The sequence below is a fragment of the Dreissena polymorpha genome, chromosome 11 (genome assembly GCF_020536995.1).
Source record: "Dreissena polymorpha isolate Duluth1 chromosome 11, UMN_Dpol_1.0, whole genome shotgun sequence".
In the NCBI taxonomy this organism is placed as follows: Eukaryota; Metazoa; Mollusca; class Bivalvia; order Myida; family Dreissenidae; genus Dreissena; species Dreissena polymorpha.
In genome coordinates this window covers 84956137-84975139 of record NC_068365.1, presented here as the reverse complement: position 1 = coordinate 84975139, position 19003 = coordinate 84956137, and the positions used below count along the sequence as shown (strand labels likewise).

Below are 19003 nucleotides of genomic sequence, written 5' to 3'. Positions count from 1 at the left end.
TTGAAGATAGCAACTTCATATTTGGCATGCATGTGTATCTCATGGAGCTGCACATTTTGAGTGGTGAAAGGTCAAGGTCATCCTTCAAGGTCAAAGGTCAAAAAAACAAATCCAAGGGAAGTATAATAAGCTTTAAAGGGATATAATCATCTGAGCCTGCCAAATGATTAAAAAAAAATCAAAGCGGCGCAGTAGGGGACATAGTGTTTCTGATAAACACATTTCTTGTTCTGATTTAAACCAGATGTATTTAATTTAAATTGAATATTGGAGTTGTTTTTAGCTCTTTTATTCACCGAATAGTCTGAGCTTTACGACTTACCAAAATGCTGTGTCAGCGTTATATCGCTGTGTTTGAAGTAAACATTTAATATCTCAATATAAAAAATTCTACTATGGATTTTCTTTTTAAATAGTCACACATGTGTCTGTCATCATAATGTGATGTCACTGTTCCATAGCTCTGACCTGCAATTTTGCATTATAAAGCCCCTTTTTGAACTAAGAAAATGTATTTTATTTTAAACGTGCATTATCACTGTACGACTGTTTTCCTACAGGTATTCAATTGAAACATATTACAAAGCTAATGGGTCTTTGTGTTAGGTCACTGACCAAGCTCAATATCTATTTCCGGCAATTTAACAACATAATGCTGCCATATCTCTATGTCTACTACATATATTGAAATAGAACTTTACAGAATTTTTTCATGGTCTTTATAATCAGTCTCAGACCAAGACCTTTAACTTGGATCAGCCCTTTTTTGTATGATAATGCCCCCTTTTGTAGTTAGAAAAGTCAGGTTATATGCGAGCAAGTTGAAATGCATGATAAAATGTACATGCGAGCAGTACATATCTCTGTAACTTATACAGATATTAAATAGAAACTTGACACTTGTCTTTGTAATCATCATATTGGGTCTCATACCAAATCCTATAATTTTTAGCTTTAGTTAAGCAGATTTATGGCCCGTATTGTACATTTTGTATTGAGGAAATTCTGAAAAGAATTCCCTTGCAACAACTCCTATCTCAAACTCTAAGTGCATTTGGAGCCATTTAGCCCAAGGTAAAGGGCACTTTAGTGTGAAAAAGATAAAAAAAAAATTTGCATAATAATTAAAGTTTGGATAGTGAAACATGAATTGTGTGCTGAAATTGTGTATGTATGTAGCTTACAGGCTGATCTAGTGACATGGCATTTATGCCTTTGGGGGCAAGGTCTATGTGACTAAAAATAGATAAATTGTTTCCGCTCAATAACTTTAGTCTGGATGGAGGTATAGTGCTGTAATTTTGTTTCTTTAGGAACTTATATGCAGACATTATGTGGGATTGAATTTGGGGCCAATAGGGTCGAGGTCACTGTTTATAAAAAAAAGTGTTTCCCCTCAATAGATTGGATGCGTGTATTGTGTTGTAATTTTGTATGTAGTTAGCTTACATATATTGTTTAATTAGCCGGATTTTTTTCGAAAAAATCTCGGCTTATAGATTGATGTTGTCGGGCGGGCGGGCGGGCGGGCGGGCGGGGTGGCGGCGTGCTCGAAAATGTTAAAGTTCTTATTTCATGGTATAACTTTGGTATGCTTGGACCTAGAGTCTTCAAACTTGACATGAAGGTTGGCCAGGATTAACAGATGACCACTGGTCATTTCAAGGTCATTCATTTGAAGGTCAAGGTCACTGTGACCTTCAATATAAAAAATGTTAAAGTTGTTATAACTTTGGTATGCTTGGACCTAGAGTCTTGAAACTTGACATGAAGGTTGGCCATAACTAGTTAGTAACCACTGGTCATTTCAAGGTCATTCATTTGAAGGTCAAGGTCACTGTGACCTTGAATGTAAAAATGTTAAAGTTCTTATTTCATGGTATAACTTTGGTATGCTTGGACCTAGAGTCTTCAAACTTGACATGAAGGTTGGCCAGGATTAACAGATGACCACTGGTCATTTCAAGGTCATTCATTTGAAGGTGAAGGTCACTGTGACCTTCAATATAAAAATGTTAAAGTTGTTATAACTTTGGTATGCTTGGACCTAGAGTCTTGAAACTTGACATGAAGGTTGGCCAGAACTAGTAAGTAACCACTGGACATTTCAAGGTCATTCATTTGAAGGTCAAGGTCACTGTGACCTTGAATGTAAAAATGTTAAAGTTGTTATAACTTTGGTATGCTTGGACCTAGAGTCTTGAAACTTGACATGAAGGTTGGCCAGAACTAGTAAGTAACCACTGGACATTTCAAGGTCATTCATTTGAAGGTCAAGGTCACTGTGACCTTGAATGTAAAAATGTTAAAGTTCTTATTTCATGTTATAACTTTGGTATGCTTGTACCTAGAGTCTTCAAACTTGAAATAAAGATTGGCCAGTACTAGAAGATGACCACTGGTCATTTCAATGTCATTCATCTGAAGGTCAAGGTCACTGTGACCTTAAATGTTAAAATGTTAAAATTGTTATAACTTTGGTATGCTTGGACATAGAGTCTTCAAACTTGACATGAAGGTTTGCAAGCACACTTAGATGACCACTGGTCATTTCAAGGTCATTCATTCTAAGGTCAAGGTCACTGTGACCTTGAATGTAAAAATGTTAAAGTTCTTATAACTTTGGTAGGTAAAAATGTTAAAGTTCTTATTCCATGTTATAACTTTGGTATGCTTGTACCTAGAGTCTTCAAACTTGACATAAAGGGTTGGCCAGTACTAGAAGATCACCACTGCTCATTTCAATGTCATTCATTTGAAGATCAAGGTCACTGTGACCTTCAATGTTAAAATGTTAAAATTGTTATAACTTTGGTATGCTTGGACCTAGAATCTCAAACTTGACGTAAAGGTTTGCAAGCACACTTAGATGACCACTGGTCATTTCAAGGTCATTCATTTCAATGTCATTCATTTGAAGGTCAAGGTCACTGTGAACTTAAATGTTAAAATGTTAAAATTGTTGTAACTTTGGTATGCTTGGACCTAGAATCTCAAACTTGACGTAAAGGTTTGCAAGCACACTTAGATGACCACTGGTCATTTCAAGGTCATTCATTTGAAGGTCGAGGTCACTGTGACCTTGGATGTAAATATGTTAAAGTTGTTAATACTTTGGTATGCTTAGACCTAGAGTCTTCAAACTTGATAATAAAAAAATTGAGATCAAACTTTCCTAATTGTCAATTCAAGTTCATATTTGTGACCTTAAATGTTATTGTTGTTCATGTATATGCATGCATTCAAAACATAACACAAGGTTTGCTCATGCCTTGAAAAGTACTTACATTTCATTTTGACCTTTGAACAATATTTCAGTAATTTAAGTATTGCATTGACAAAAACACGAAAGGTACTTTCCTGTCATTTAAATAAAAAATCCGGCTTCAATGCGGTCATCTCCGACCGCGGAACTCTTGTTTTTTATTATGCTCCCCCATTTTTTTGGGGGGTAGCATATAGTTGCCGCTTCGTCTGTCCGTCCGTGAGTCCGTGTGTCCGTGTGTTTGAAATTTTCCATTGTACATGTAGTGCAATTCTTGTCCGGGCTATTTCTCAGCAACTAATGACCAGAATTCAATGAAACTTTATGGAAAGCTTTACTACCAAGAGGAGATGTGCACATTATCAGCGGGTTCTGGTCGCATGATTTTTCACAGAGTTATGGCCCTTTGAAATTTTCCATTAACTGTTCATATAGTGCAATTCTTGTCTGGGCTATTTCTCAGCAACTTATGACCGAAGTTCAATGAAACTTTATGGGAAGCTTTACTACCAAGAAGAGATGTGCATATTATCAGCGGGTTGTGGTCAGATGATTTTTCACAGAGTTATGGCCATTTGAAATTTTCCTTTAAATGTACATATAGTGCAATTCTTGTCCGGGCTTTTTCTCAGCAACTAATGACCGGAATTCAATGAAACTTTATGGGAAGCTTCACTACCAAGAGGAGATGTGCATATTATCAGCCAGCTCTGGTCGTATGATTTTTCACAGAGTTATGGCCCTTTGAAATTTTCCATTGTACATATAGTGCAATTCTTGGCCGGGCTATTTCTCAGCAACTAATGACCGGAATTCAATGAAACTTTATGGGAAGCTTCACTACCAAGAGGAGATGTGCATATTATCAGCGGGTTCTTTTTTTTTTTTTTTTTTTTTTTTTTTTTATTCAATATCATACATACAATGTAAACATGTATATGAGCATACAACACAGTGATTGTACAAAGCAATAAAGTTCAGACATGTTATACAAGATATGCTAATATATATATATATTTTTTTAGAGAGAAAAGAAAAGAACAACAGAGAAATAGTTATGAACAATGATGAGTTGTATAAAGTCTGAAGAAAGCATACTGGACTTGTGTGTTTTGTTGTATATTCACAATGATCTTGTCCGATTGAGAAAAAAAAAATAAACAAAACTATTTTAGAGGGATAAACTAACATTAGAGTGAAATGTATATTAGTGGACAAAACATTATGAGAATTTAATCCGATTCCATTTTTGTTCAAAGATTTGTAATGTGTCATTACTGAGGGCTATTTCTTTCTCAATCTGGATTTTTAGTTTAAGACTATGGACAAAACACTTAAAATTTGGTACTTGTTTTTTGTACTTCATGTTTAAGATAAAATATTTCATCAATATAACCATAAAATTCACAATATTATTACAGTCTATTGATTTCAATGAGTTAATTCCGAAACTTACATCTAAAAAAGATAGTTTAATGTTTAGTTGATGTTGTTCAAAAAAAGATATTAATTGATTCCAAATAGGCTGGATGTGTTTGCACTCCCAAAAAAGATGTTCTATAGTTTCAATGTTTTCACTGCAGAAGTCACACAGATTTGAGTTAGATAATTTGCATTTATAGAGATATTTATTTGTAGCTATAATTCTATGGATGTATTTATATTGAAAATTTCTCAGTGTGCTTTCAATTGTTGCTTAATATGGCATGGTAAATATGTGTTTCCAATTTAGTTCATTTTCTCCAAAAAGGACTTGCCATTTATTTTTGATTTTGGAGTTTTCAGTAGGGTTTTTAATTTGTAGTGTGTAAAATATTTTATTTGTTTTGTTTTTTCTTCCAAGTATGTTTTCTACAAATGTTGTTTGAGTACATGGTGTATTATTTGTATTGATTTCAGATTTAATATGTATGGGTATGCTTTTGATTAGTGTGTAGTACTTCAGACAATTATTTGAAGGTATTCCGTATATGTAGCATATATTATCAAAAGAGTAGAAATCCTTAATTCTGAAGTCATATAATTGGTCGACATATTTAATGCTTCGTTCAAACCAGTCTTTATAGAAAAACGTCTTATTGTTTGACGTTATGTCTTTATTATTCCATATTATTGTTTTACTGCTGGTTTGGGTTTCTAAATTATGAGTGACATCACTCCACGCTGATAGAACATCAGACAGAAATATGTTTTCGTTTGCAATTTCATGTAAGATAGTATTGCTGATGTTACATTCAAAGAGTAAGGAGTCACCATATTTTTTTAGGATTTTCTGGTAGAATAATTTCCATTTACTCGTATTGGTACTATCTAGGTATCTTTTAACCCAGCTGCATTTGATTGCATTCAAGAATGAGTCAATGTTCGTTAATTGGATACCTCCATTTTCTACAGATTGAATTAGCTGAGTTCTTTTTATTTTATCAGGCTTACCGTCCCATATAAAATTAAATATTGCTGATTTTATATCGTTAATAACATCAATTGGTGGATTTGGGAGAACTGTAAATACATATATTAACTTAGGAAGTGCAAACGTTTTCAATACTGTGTTTTTTCCAATAAGTGTAAGTTTACGATGATGCCATGATTTTAAGCAGTTTTTAAAATTCTGTAATTTAGGTAGTATGTTTTTTAGAACTGTATCCTTTTCATTATTTGTGAAAGTAATTCCTAACGTTGTGGCTTCATCGGATGTCCAATTAAATTTCATTTCTTTATTATATTGAACATTACTTTGTTTTAATTTACCTACTCGTAGCACAGTACATTTACTTTTGTTTAGTTTAAGACCCGATGTCATTCCGTAAAGGGCTAGCGACTCTATAAGGTTATGGAAAGAATCGTAATTGTCATTTAAAAAATAAGTTGCATCGTCAGCAAATAGGGATTGTTTGATTTCTTCGTCAGGTTCTAGTGATATGCCTTTTATGTGTTTATTTGATTGGATGTGATGTGATAGATACTCGATGCAAATAATAAATAGGGATGATGAGAGTGGACATCCTTGTCGAACCCCTCGTTCGATGTTAAAACTGTTTGAAAAGAAGCCATTGTTAATGATTATACTGTTAATATCGGTATAGAATAGTTTGACCCATTGAATGAGACTTTCACCAAAGTTCATATTTTCTAAGCAAGAGAACATAAATGAATGATCAAGCGAATCGAATGCCTTTTCAAAGTCTGCAAAGAATATTAGACCAGGATTATTTGAATTGTTGAAATAGTTTATGCATTCTTGGATAAGACGAACGTTTTCACCAATGTAACGTCCTTTTATGAAACCAGATTGAGATTTTGAAATGATTGATGGTAATATTTTTTTTATTCTGTTTGCTATACTTTTAGTTGCAATTTTATAATCATTGTTAAGTAAACTTATCGGGCGCCAGTTTGATAATGATTCTAAGTTTTTTCCAGGTTTTGGAATAAGTGATATAATACCTTGTTTTTGTAGCGTAGTTAAGTTTTCGTTGTTAAATGAATAGTTAAGTGAATTAATTAGATGTGTTTTTATATCATTCCAGAATATTTTATAAAATTCGATTGTGATGCCATCAGATCCTGGGCTTTTGTTATTTTGCATTTCTTTTAGGGCTAATCCACATTCATATTCATTAAGCAATCCGTCGCACAGTTGTTTTTCCTCCTGGTTTAAAGCGTGATGTGTATTTTTAAAAAGGGTGTTATTTTCAACATTTTTTCTTTTATAGAGGGTTTCGAAAAATAAACGTTGTTCTTCTAGTATTTGAGTTCTGTTTGTTATATCTTTGCCATTGACTACTAATTTGTGTACAGTTTTTTGTTCACTTCTACGTTTTTCAATGTTTGCGAAATATTTTGTATTTTTTTCATTGTGTTCAACATGCTGTGCACGCGCTCTTAGTATTATACCATTGAGATGTGTATGATAGATTCCATCTAATATTTGTTTTTTTAATGTTATTTCATTTTCAATGTCGGTGGTATCATTTGTGTTTGTTTGATGTAATTGTTTTTCAAGTGTTTCAATGGTTTTGATGGTGTCAGTTTCAAGTTTGTGTGTTTCTTTTTGTTTAAATGATGTGTATCTAATTGTTGTGTTACGTATATTTCCTTTAATTACTTCCCATAAGGTGTTTGGGTTTGCATCTTTATTATTTTGAACTGTATTTAATATTTCCTGTTTTATTTGTGTTTGATATTGTGTATCTAATAAAATGCTGTTGTTAATTTTAAAGTATCCTGGGCCTCTTTCAGGTTGTATATTGTGGAGTTTAAGTTCAACTAGAGAGTGGTCAGTCATAAATCCTGGTTTTATGTTACATGTGTCAATAATGTTGCAAAGAGATTCAGATATTAAAAAATAGTCTAATCTACAAAATATTGTTGGTTTTGTGTTTGAGTGCCAGGTGAATTTGCTTTCGTTTGGGTATACTGTACGCCAGATATCTATCATATTGTAGGTTACAATTATGTTATTTAAAATGTTTCTATTTTTAGTATGAGTATAAAGGTTTCCATTCTTTTTATCCAATAATGGGTTCAGGACAGTATTGAAATCACCACCGATTATAATATTTTTATCTTGGTTATTAATTATAAAGGATTGTAATGTTTCGTAAAATGTGGAATCGTCTATGTTAGGGCCGTAGACGTTGATGAGTGTTATTTGTGTTTCGTGTATTTTGATATCTATACTTACTTGTCTACCAATTATTATTTCCTTAAAGTTATCGACTGTGACCCCTTTATTATTTTTTATCAGAAAGGCAATGCCTTGTTTATTAGTATGTTCTCCACTGAGATAGATTTCTCCGTCCCATTCATCTTTTAAGGTTTGTGCTAAAGTAGGTGTCCAATGACATTCTTGTAAAAGGCATATACTATATTTCTTTTCGTCTAACCATTTGAAGATTTTTATTCGTTTGTCTTTATTGTTTAATCCTTTAACATTTAAAGTACATAATTTAATCATTTAAGTGGGTGGAGGGTGATGTGAATGGTAATTTGTATGTGCTTGTCCAGTTAGTTTCTATCTTAAAACATGTCCAGTTTGTTTCTATTATAAGACATAGGATGTCCATACATACAAACAAAAATAGAAAACAAAAATTATGGATACAGAAAGATGAATATTCCTTAGATATGAAGAAGTGAAAAGAAGTAATCACAAAAGTGAGAAAAAAACACAATGAACCACTGGTCCCAACTAGGAAACAAACATAATAGACAGAGAAAAACATAAAATTGAAAATGACAATGAGTGTAATGGTAGCTTGGCTAAACATTACAAAGATAAAGAGAATAAAAGAGCATATGCAATCAGTGGATAGTATATTTTTTCATTATCTTTCAAACAGTTATGTTGAAATTAAGAATTTTGTTATATTTTTAAGTGCAGATATAATCAATATAATGTTATTTAAATTTATTAAGTTGATTTATTTTTAAAATAACAAAAATGTATTAAAATTATGCTATTTCATTGGACGCATTTTTTTAAATGCAGAAATGAAACAATATAAAGTTAATAAGATATGAATAACTGTGTTTTTATATATAACAAACAAATAACACACGTAATGAAACACTTTTTGAATTCTTATGGAAGATTATTGTTAATTTCATGTTATCATACGATCAATAAAATTAACGTATAATTGCCATTAACAAATGACTATTTACAAATTATACATGTAATAGTAGCATTAAACAAAAATCGATAACAGTGGTTATGCGACTGTTGGTTTAAGTTATGTACAAAAAGGTAGGCAACAGGAGATGTCAATGGTTTAAGTTATGTACAATTAAGTCGGCAACAAGAGATGTCAATGGTTTAAGTAATGTACAAATAAGTAGGCAACAAGCGATGTCAATGGTTCAAGTTATGTACAAGTAAGCAGGCAACAAGAGATGTCGATCTGAAGCGGTAACAAATATAAAAAAAAATCCAGATATTTTCAGATTAAACATGGAAAAATAAACATACGTTTCATGGATCAAAGCCTTAACATATTAATGACACCTTCTTTTAAGGATTAATATCTATAATTGAATTACAGATGCTTTATCAGGAGAATACTAAAACAGTTTTGCTTATGTTTCATAAACTCATAACATACACATAGTTGAGGTATAAGTAAGATATGCCAGTTGCTGTAATAAACAGTGTTATAAATAGTTTTTTAATCAATAACTAAAAATGCAGAAGTAACAATTTGTATTTATTTTGCATGTTCACATCAAACCTAATACTTGACACAATTTAATTTGGATTAGTAAATGTAAATATTCATGTTTGTCTAAATGCCATAATGATAGCACATAAGATAGTGTTTTGTAGAATAAATACAGTTATATAATCAATTGCTCAAACATAAATTAGTAATTTGTAGAATAAATATTGTTATATTATCATTTATTCATACTAGTGAAAACTAGATTTTTAACAAGCATGTTAATTTTGGAATAAAAAAGTATATTTAAATAATCACCTTCAATCCTTTTTTATTTGTAGTATCAGTTTATTTTAATCGGCATGTAGGGGAGGTATATATTTGACAAGCACATTTTTTAATAATATTGTAACTGATCTATATGAGAAAGAGAATACAAGGACAGTGATATTGAATAAGACAGTCTAGTTATATTTTACTTCCAAATTTCACTCAACACTTAAAAAAACTTCATATGAAAGCGAAAATGAAGTAAGAGTTAATATATTATTGAAGAGTTGTTACTTATAAAGTGTAAAGTGAAAAATAAAAGGATGATTTTAGTCCTCTACTATTTTACACCTTCATAAAAGAACAAAAAACAATACAGCTTCAGAATGTTAATGAAGACAAAAAAATAATCGTAAGTTCAGTGCGTCTAATACCTTCATCAATATAATTTATTCAAATGTATTTATAGCTTGTTTAACATTCACAGATTAGAAAGAAAAATCATGTGATGAAGGTATCTTAGTGGATACATTATTTAGCGATGTGTAACACTGAATGACCGTGTATTCAATTAAAAATAGATTAACAGTCATTTACAATCAGTAAATAGTTAATTTCAGAATTATTTTTCGAACAGTTATGTTTAAATAAAGTATTTTTCGTAATATTTGTTATATCAATCAATATAATGTTATTAAAAATTTATTAACTTGATTTAATTTTTACTAACAACATTTATATTTTTGTTGTCTCATTTCCCCCCCCCCCCCCATTTTTAATGCAGTTATAAGCTCATACAATGTTATTAAGAAATGAATAACCAACAAGAAACAGAATTATGACAACATGAACAGACACGTTGATTTTGGTTATAAGTGTTGTTATAAACAACTAAACAAAAACTACAACTACAGGTATAAAGACCAAAAAGTGTCAAGCATGTAATGCGGTTGCTAATAAGCATCAGAAAAAAAAACACAAACTAAAGTGTGTCTAGTATGTTATGTTGTAACAAATTAAAACAAGACAAAAAAGTATAATTATTAAGGAGGCAATTATATTAAATCAGATACTTATTTCATTCAACATCTAAAGTTCACTTAACACTTAAAAAAGCTTCATCTGAAAGCGAAAATGAAGCAAGGTTTACAACTATATAGCATGAAAGGCTAAACTATAAGTGTTAAATGAAAACAAGCAGATGATCTTATGTTCATCACATCTTGTACCTTCAAAACATTTTTAATGTTCACAGTTAAAAACGTAATGTATTAATCCGCATTGAAGGTACATAAGTGCATAAATTATTAAGTAAGTTGTAATACTGAAAGATTAGTATCCTAGTTCTTTCAAAACCAACTTTATGGGAAGCTTCACTACCAAGAGGAGATGTGCATATTATCAGCGGGTTCTGGTCGGATGATTTTTTTCAGAGTTATGGCCCTTTGAAATTGTCCAATGTACATATAGTGCAATTCTTGTCCGGGCTATTTCTTGGCCACTAATGATTTTTCACAGAGTTATGGCCTCTTGAAATTTTCCATTGTACATATAGTGCAATTCTTGTCCGGGCTATTTCTCAGCAACTTATGACCGGAATTCAATGAAACTTTATGGGAAGCTTCACTACCAAGAGGAGATGTGCATATTATCAGCGGGTTATGGTCAGATAATTTTTTACAGAGTTATGGCCCTTTGAAATTTTCCATTGTACATATAGTGCAATTCTTGTCCAAGCTAATTCTCAGCAACTTATTACGGGATTTCAATGAGACTTTATGCGAAGCTTCACTACCAACAGGAGATGTGCATATTATCAGCCGTTTATGGTCGGATGATTTTCACAGAGTTATGGCCCTTTGAAATTTTCCATTGTACATATAGTGCAATTCTTGTCCAAGCTTTTTCTCAGCAACTTATCACGGGAATTCAATGAAACTTTATGGGAAGCTTCACTACCAACAGGAGATGTGCATATGACAAAAAAAAAACACTTTGGGGAGCATCACCCATCTCCGACGGTTTCTTGTTTTTTAATGCTTAAAGTTTAAATAAACTTTACAACTCCTAGAGATATACAACTTTAAATATGTCTTTGAGATTATTATACCAGGTGACTGACAGAAAATGTACATTTTACTCTCAAAACAAAAGAATAGTCAAGGGCGAGTTCCTTTGACAGCTCTTGATCAAGCTGTGATCACTGCATTCATGATATGGTCAATGCAAAGATTGCTTGTTATACAGCTCTTTAAACTGACCTTTTCACATTTTGGTAAATGGACAAAATTTACAGGATTATATCAGATTTCTAAACTTTCGGTGAAGTAAACCTGAAAATTATAAAGTGTTACAAACATGCAAGGATTGAATAATTTGAAGAGTTTTATTGTTATCGTTCTATTTTGTGACACTGCAAACATTGCTTATATAAATGTATAAAATACACCACACACTGTATGAGCACAGGAGTGATGGCCAAATACACCACACACTGTATGAGCACAGGAGTGATGGCCAAATACACCACACACTGTATGAGCACAGAAGTGATGGCCAAATACACCACACACTGTATGAGCACAGGAGTGATGGCCAAATATACACCACACACTGTATGAGCACAGGAGTGATGGCCAAATGGTGTAAGTGTTAGACTTTAATTTTAAGGGTCAGTTAATTGTTTGAGCCCAGTTGCGGCTTGCTTTTTTATATTCTTTAATTTTATTTGTTTTTTTACTGGAGCTATTTAGTTCCAATGTTTACGTTTATCAATTCAAAGCATTTCATGACAAACTTCAACACATGCCTAAATCTGTGAAAAGGTCCCTTTAAATACAGTAGAATATTATATTGACATGGTCATGGTATCATAGCTGATGTATGGTGGATATATATTTTGGTGTATGTTAATTATAAAGCCAATAACAAATGTGCAGACTTGCTTGGTGTCTTATTTAACCCTTTACCACTTAGATATGTATGTTCACGCATTTGTAGTCCCTTAGAAAGTTAAATTAAATTAAAGACCTTTCTTACTATAGTAAATTCAAGTTTTAAAGACTTCATTTCCAACCCTGTGATACTGATGAGCAGCAAACAGCATAAAACCTGATCAGACTGCGAGTTACTTGCAGCCTGTTCTGGTTTATGCTGTTTGCTTATAGCCATTTTCACTTTCCTTCTAATTGGAAACGGTTTATATACTTTGCCTATAGATTATATTTATCAATTTATCTTGATATTTTGTTTTTAGATTTGCAACCAAATCTTTTAATTGTATTAAACAAACATAAATTTCAGAATTCAACTTTTGAAAAGGTAAACAGTTAGTAGATAAATATTGTTTCTTGTTTAATTGTATTACCCCAGATTGTTTTAACAGTTTTAGAAATGTTTATTTTTAGTATTTTTCCCACCTATGCTTGACTACCTGTGCACAAAACTTTTAGCAGTGAATTAACTAAAACTAACAGCCACATTCTTTTTGATGAAGCTATATATATGTAAATAAAATATATTTTCTATCTGTAAGTTTATTTTACAAAACATTTTACAGTCCAACTTGAGAACAGCGGTCAGTCAAGGGAAATGGCCATAGCTGCATACAGGTGACCGTTATTCTCAGTGTCCACTTTTAAGATGGTCGGTCGGTTGGTAGAATTGCTATGTCGTTACCCCATCTAGTCGTTTAATTTTGTCACACGCTCTTACTATGTGTTATTAATTAACTTTATAATATTAGACGAAAATGTGTTCAATTTGTTTGCCCCATACGAGTCGAGCCTTGCCATTAAAGCTCGAAACTTGCCTTATATGAAAAAATTCGGCCAATATGGAAAAAACACGGCCAATACGGAAAAAGGTCGGCCAACGAGATTCAGCCTATCAGAAAGCAGGAAAATCTCGGCCTTATATGAGAATCTAAAATTTCGACAATTTTGGACGCCATCTTGAATTTTTGTGCTTAGTTATGGTGCAAAAGTCTCAATCTTTAAAAATATACATAAAGCACTCAGCCCCTAATATATTCAGCTCCTTTTTTCGATAACAATGGTGCAGTGTAACCATAACAGTAAGGTTCAATATGTGAGCGTTTAAGCCGAAGGCGAAAGCAAAACTAATTCGAAATCATGGAGGATTTACACATTACAAATGCAATTCCTAATGGCAATAAGTAAGTTTTCAATCCTTATTGTCTTTCTGAGTTGTATTAAAAACAACGGTAGTGGATCAAGTGTTGCTGGAATGTTATTCAGGTAAATATTGCATAATTTCGCGACCTGTCAAATTGTGTCTCTGCATCATGCTTGATGCAATGTCTAGAATTTATTATTTAGAAAGCCTCTTTAGTCATATACTATTTCTAAATGCTATTGCTTCTATGCTTAATCAGTAATATCGCCTTCATATTACAATATTGATGAAATAATAATTATTCTTCTGAAATTAAATGCATGTTCAACATTTGTTTCCTCTTGCAACAATATTCAATTTTCGTTGTAAAGTCAAGTCAAGTCAACAGTTTATTAAAGAAACAAAGGCCTCCGGCACAAAATACATATCATATAATATACAGAAATTGCATAGTTGTGTCATAGTTATACTGTACACATGTAAATGATAATAAACGTATTTAGTCTTTTATAGAATTCATTAGATAGAAAACATACACTGCTAATTTTCTAATAGTTTCAAAATCATTCGTTGACAATAATTCATATAAGTTATTAAGTTCAGTACCAGAGTCATACCAGTTGAACAGAAACTGATTTCTAATACTTGCATACTTAGTACAATGGTAAAATGCATGATATTCACAATCCACATATGTAATATTATTACTAATTTGTGAACAAACATTACACACACGATTCTGGAAAGTAGTATTAAGATGTCTGCTGCCATGGTTTCAACTTAGCATAGGCTATTTTGTGTTTGACTGGCATTACTATTATCAAATATCGCTAACGTTAAGACTTAAGTAGGGTTTTAAAATGACTATAATGGTGACATCGACTTGAGTTATTTACAGTATCATGCCAGTTTTGAGTAAAACAGTCAATCAATCTCCTTCTGAAAAGTTTAATAAACATATTAGAATCACCAATTTCTTGTGATATCCACACATATCCAAAACCACCGTAGGTAAAAAGTATAGATTTTACTTTGGTTGCCCAACAAATTCTTCCAGTACATATATTGATTTAAGCATTATATAACATTGCCTATGGTATCTATCAGATGTCATGGTTAACAGTTTACATCAGTACCTGATACAGTTGGTAAAATAAGTGATGCATAATGGGAGTCTACCACATTCTCCCAAAATCATGCAAGTATTGGTATTTTTACGAACATGTAAGAAAATTTTTACAAAACATATTATGGACATATTCAATAGCTGGGCTGTACTCATAACCCCATATCTGAGAGCCGTAACATAATATTGGTTTAACCATAGAATCAAATATTTTAAATAAATCTTTTGCAAGAAAAAAGCCAAATGGTTTCTGAAAATTTCTTATTGCAAATAGTGCCTTTTGTGCTTGAGAAGCAAGTTTATCATGGGCTGAGCTCCAGCTTAACTTTGGAGTCAACAATAACCCCATGTACTTGTATACATGAGTAACTTTAATATGTTGTCCATGGAAGAACCAAGTTTCATATCTTCGGAGGGGACCACCATTGCGAAATACAATAATTTCAGTCTTATCTAGATTCATTTCCATACCTGTATCAGTACAAAACTGATCAATAATGTTTATTTGTTGTTGTAACTTAATGGCGGTCTCGGCACAAATGGCGACATCGTCTGCAAGCATTAGACACAATATATCTGGGATGTCATTAGTTATGAAAATACCAGTTTGACATTTAAGCCTTAAAGGTGAAGATAACTGGTCTATAAAAAGGGCAAAAATAGTTAAACTCGATTTATCTCCCTGCCTGGTTCCAATATTGCAGGGAAACGAATCTGTAACATCATTATTTGAGACTTTTACACAAGATGTCAAGCATGAATACATAGATTTTAGAACTCTTAGGAACTTTCCAAATACTCCTTTCTTTTTTAATAATGACATGGTTTACTTTATCAAACGCTTTACGGAAATCAACATACAAACAATAAAATCGACCACCCCGTTTAGAGAGATATTTTTAAACCATCCCTTGCAAACAAAAGACATTATCAACTGCCGAATATCCTCTACGGAAACCTGCTTGACATTTATCAATCTTATTATTTTTCTCTGCCCAGTCATACAATCTCTTATTAATTACTCCAGAGAATATTTTATATAGAATATTTGTAATAGATATACCACGATAGTTACCAGGGTTATTACTTGGACCTGACTTATGAATCGGTGTAATGATACTTTGACCCCACGACTCAGGAAAGTTACCAGTGTCTAGTATTTTACTAAACAACAACAACATAATTGGAGATATATCCGTTAGTGTACACTTGTAAAATTCCGACGGAATTCCATCCAGACCACAACTTTTACCATTTATTAATTTGGATATTGACCATTCAATTTCTTGCAATTAAGTGAATTCGCCGTATTATCAGAGTATGAATGGTCATTCCAACAGTGTGATCAACAACAATAGAGTTCTCATCGAATAAAAGGCCACTGAAGTATTGTAACCATTCTATTTTTGAGATACTAGAATCAATTGATTTGACCAATTTATTTTTCTTTAAAATTTTCCAAAACATTGTAGGATTATCACTACAATTAACTAGCTCTTGACGGTTTAACCTTTGTTATTCAAGTACCTTTGACCTACAATGATTCTTAAAATTATTTTGTTTATCTTAAAACAATCTGAGATCTGCCTCTAAATTAGAGCTACGAAATTTATGAAGAGCGCTGTACTTTTACGACTTTAAATAGTCGCACTCGTTGTCCCACCAAGGTGGTTGTGATGAAAAATACCGAAACTTAACCAGCATACATTTACCGGCATCTTGATATATAACTGTGATTAGATCTTCTGCAGAATTAACATTCGAATCTATGGTTTCAAGCAAACTGCTATACTGACTCTGCAATAAACCCCTTAACGTCAGTATGAACTCGTCACATAACAAATTACGCCATCAAAATTTCTTCAAGGCGTTTAGTGGATACTCATTCACGTTATTAACAAGATTATTTGACCTGTATGGAAATTCAAACACACAAAAGACCGGAAAATGATCCGAATCATCCCTGTCTAAAACTTTGAAGTCTTTAATGTTTTGAAAAAGTAATGATGAACCAATCATATAGTCAACGACACTTGGGCCATCATTTGAAAAACATGTAAACTCTCCACATCTATCGCCAGGGAAACGGCCATAGAGAAAGTGTATGTCAAATATACAACATAAATTTACCAGAGATTTACAATAATTATTACCACATATAATATCTTTAGTAGTGCGTGGGATATCAAATGTGCTACCATCATAATCAGTATTACCAAAAATATTAAAAAAACACTGTATTATGTGAATTGGGAATAAGACATCAATTTGGGAATAAATTGTGTTTTATTAAAAGTGCATAATATGCAGTTTTATATGTTGTATTTATCTACTTTGACAATTTATATCTACTTTGACAATTTATAATTAAAACAGATACTTGCATATATAATAATATCATTTAAATTAATTTTACTTCAAAACTGGATTTTTTATTAATTTAACAAAAAATCATCATGAAATGAAACTGTGTCCATGCCGCGCATGGACACGGTTTAAAAATACACTTTAAATAATAAAAATACAATCACTGTTAATGAAAAGTCATGGAAAATTGCTTATTAAGCTTAAATTATAGATAATATATTACAAAAATAAATGTAGATCATGAAATGAATAGTTTTGTTAGAGAAAATCACCAAAATGATGTCCATTCCCAGTTTGATGTCTTATTCCCAATTCACATAATACATGTACAGTGTTAAAAGATCATCAAATCGAATATAATCTAAAAAATCTTTACATCTGGAATTCAAATCGCCTGCAATGTACAACAATGCTTGTGGATAATCGGTAGTTATAGTTTCTAAATTATCATACATTTGAGATATGCCATTCTTCTCATCTTGATCATTATAATAGCATGATCCTTCAGGAGATACATACGTAAAGTACATTATAATATCCTCACAATTAAACAAGGTTTAGTATTCGCAGTACATAACAACAGAGTTATCAAATTGATCATAAATTCGTCAAATAGGTACTTGCTTTTGTAATTTACTGCTTATATAGACACTAATTCCCCCACTATTTCTGATAGAAGTATCTTTCATCTTTCTCACTAAGTCATAATGAATATAAGATTTCATAAAGCAATTAAAATCCCCAACATATTTAGCCCAGGTTTCACAAATATGTATTATATCAAATGAACTTAAATATTTAATGATCTCGACATTTTCACAATATTTGTCTAATCCACATACGTTCTATGAAATAACCTTAAAGTTTGAATGTTTGTAAACAATGTTCGTATTGAGACCTTGACCTAGTAAATTAACAAGATATCTCTTAAAAGGTAGGCTAGATTGAACTTTTCCAGTACACAGTTGTTTACCGCTATCTACAAAGCAGGGGTTTGGGGGCGGTAGCCCCTGATACTAAAGAATATAAAGGATAAAAAGGATAATTAGGTGTTGCACGCTTAGCAATGATAAAACTATACGCTTTTCCGTTCTTTTTCACGTACCGCTAAAGTTCAATCGTCCCAAAAGGTATTTTGGTGTACATAACATTTTCAAAGCATTTTGCATGGGAATATAAACAGGGAAGAAGTTGTATACAACAGAAATTTTGCTATTTTTCAAAACTTCAGACTTAATTTAATAGCAAAAACCTGTTAGTGTAATTCGAAAGTGAAATTCAAGTTTTTCTTGCTGAATAATATTATAAAGTTAATTAATAAAATTCTCATTATGCGGCCGAAGGCCAAAATGGCTGTCTTCAGCTCAATTACAAAGCCAATATGAATTCAACTAATTAATAACATTATATTACGAATGAACCACTCATTTCTACAGATACAAAGTGTAATTGTTACTTGAACATGTTTCATGCTTTTAGAAATTAACACATTGATATCTCGTTATAATTTATTAGAAAATTGCCTGATAAACTATCATATCATCCTCCTGACATAATGATACATGCAAATGAAAATGTACTGATAATTGAAGGAAAATTGTACCAACCTGTCAAGGATGCGCTTACCACTAACACAGATATAACCCTTCTCAACACCATATTATATGTTTCCTCACA

At 31.9% G+C, this 19003-nt stretch overlaps 1 protein-coding gene across 1 annotated transcript in view; it reads left to right on the top strand.

Moving 5' to 3' along the window:
* The window catches only part of LOC127849995 (inositol 1,4,5-trisphosphate receptor type 1-like), a 162446-nt gene that overhangs the window by 77193 nt on the left and 66250 nt on the right, over window positions 1-19003 (top strand). Inside the window, 1 exon segment of the mRNA XM_052382729.1 lies at window positions 1275-1285. Within this exon segment, the coding sequence (XP_052238689.1) occupies window positions 1275-1285 (11 nt within the window).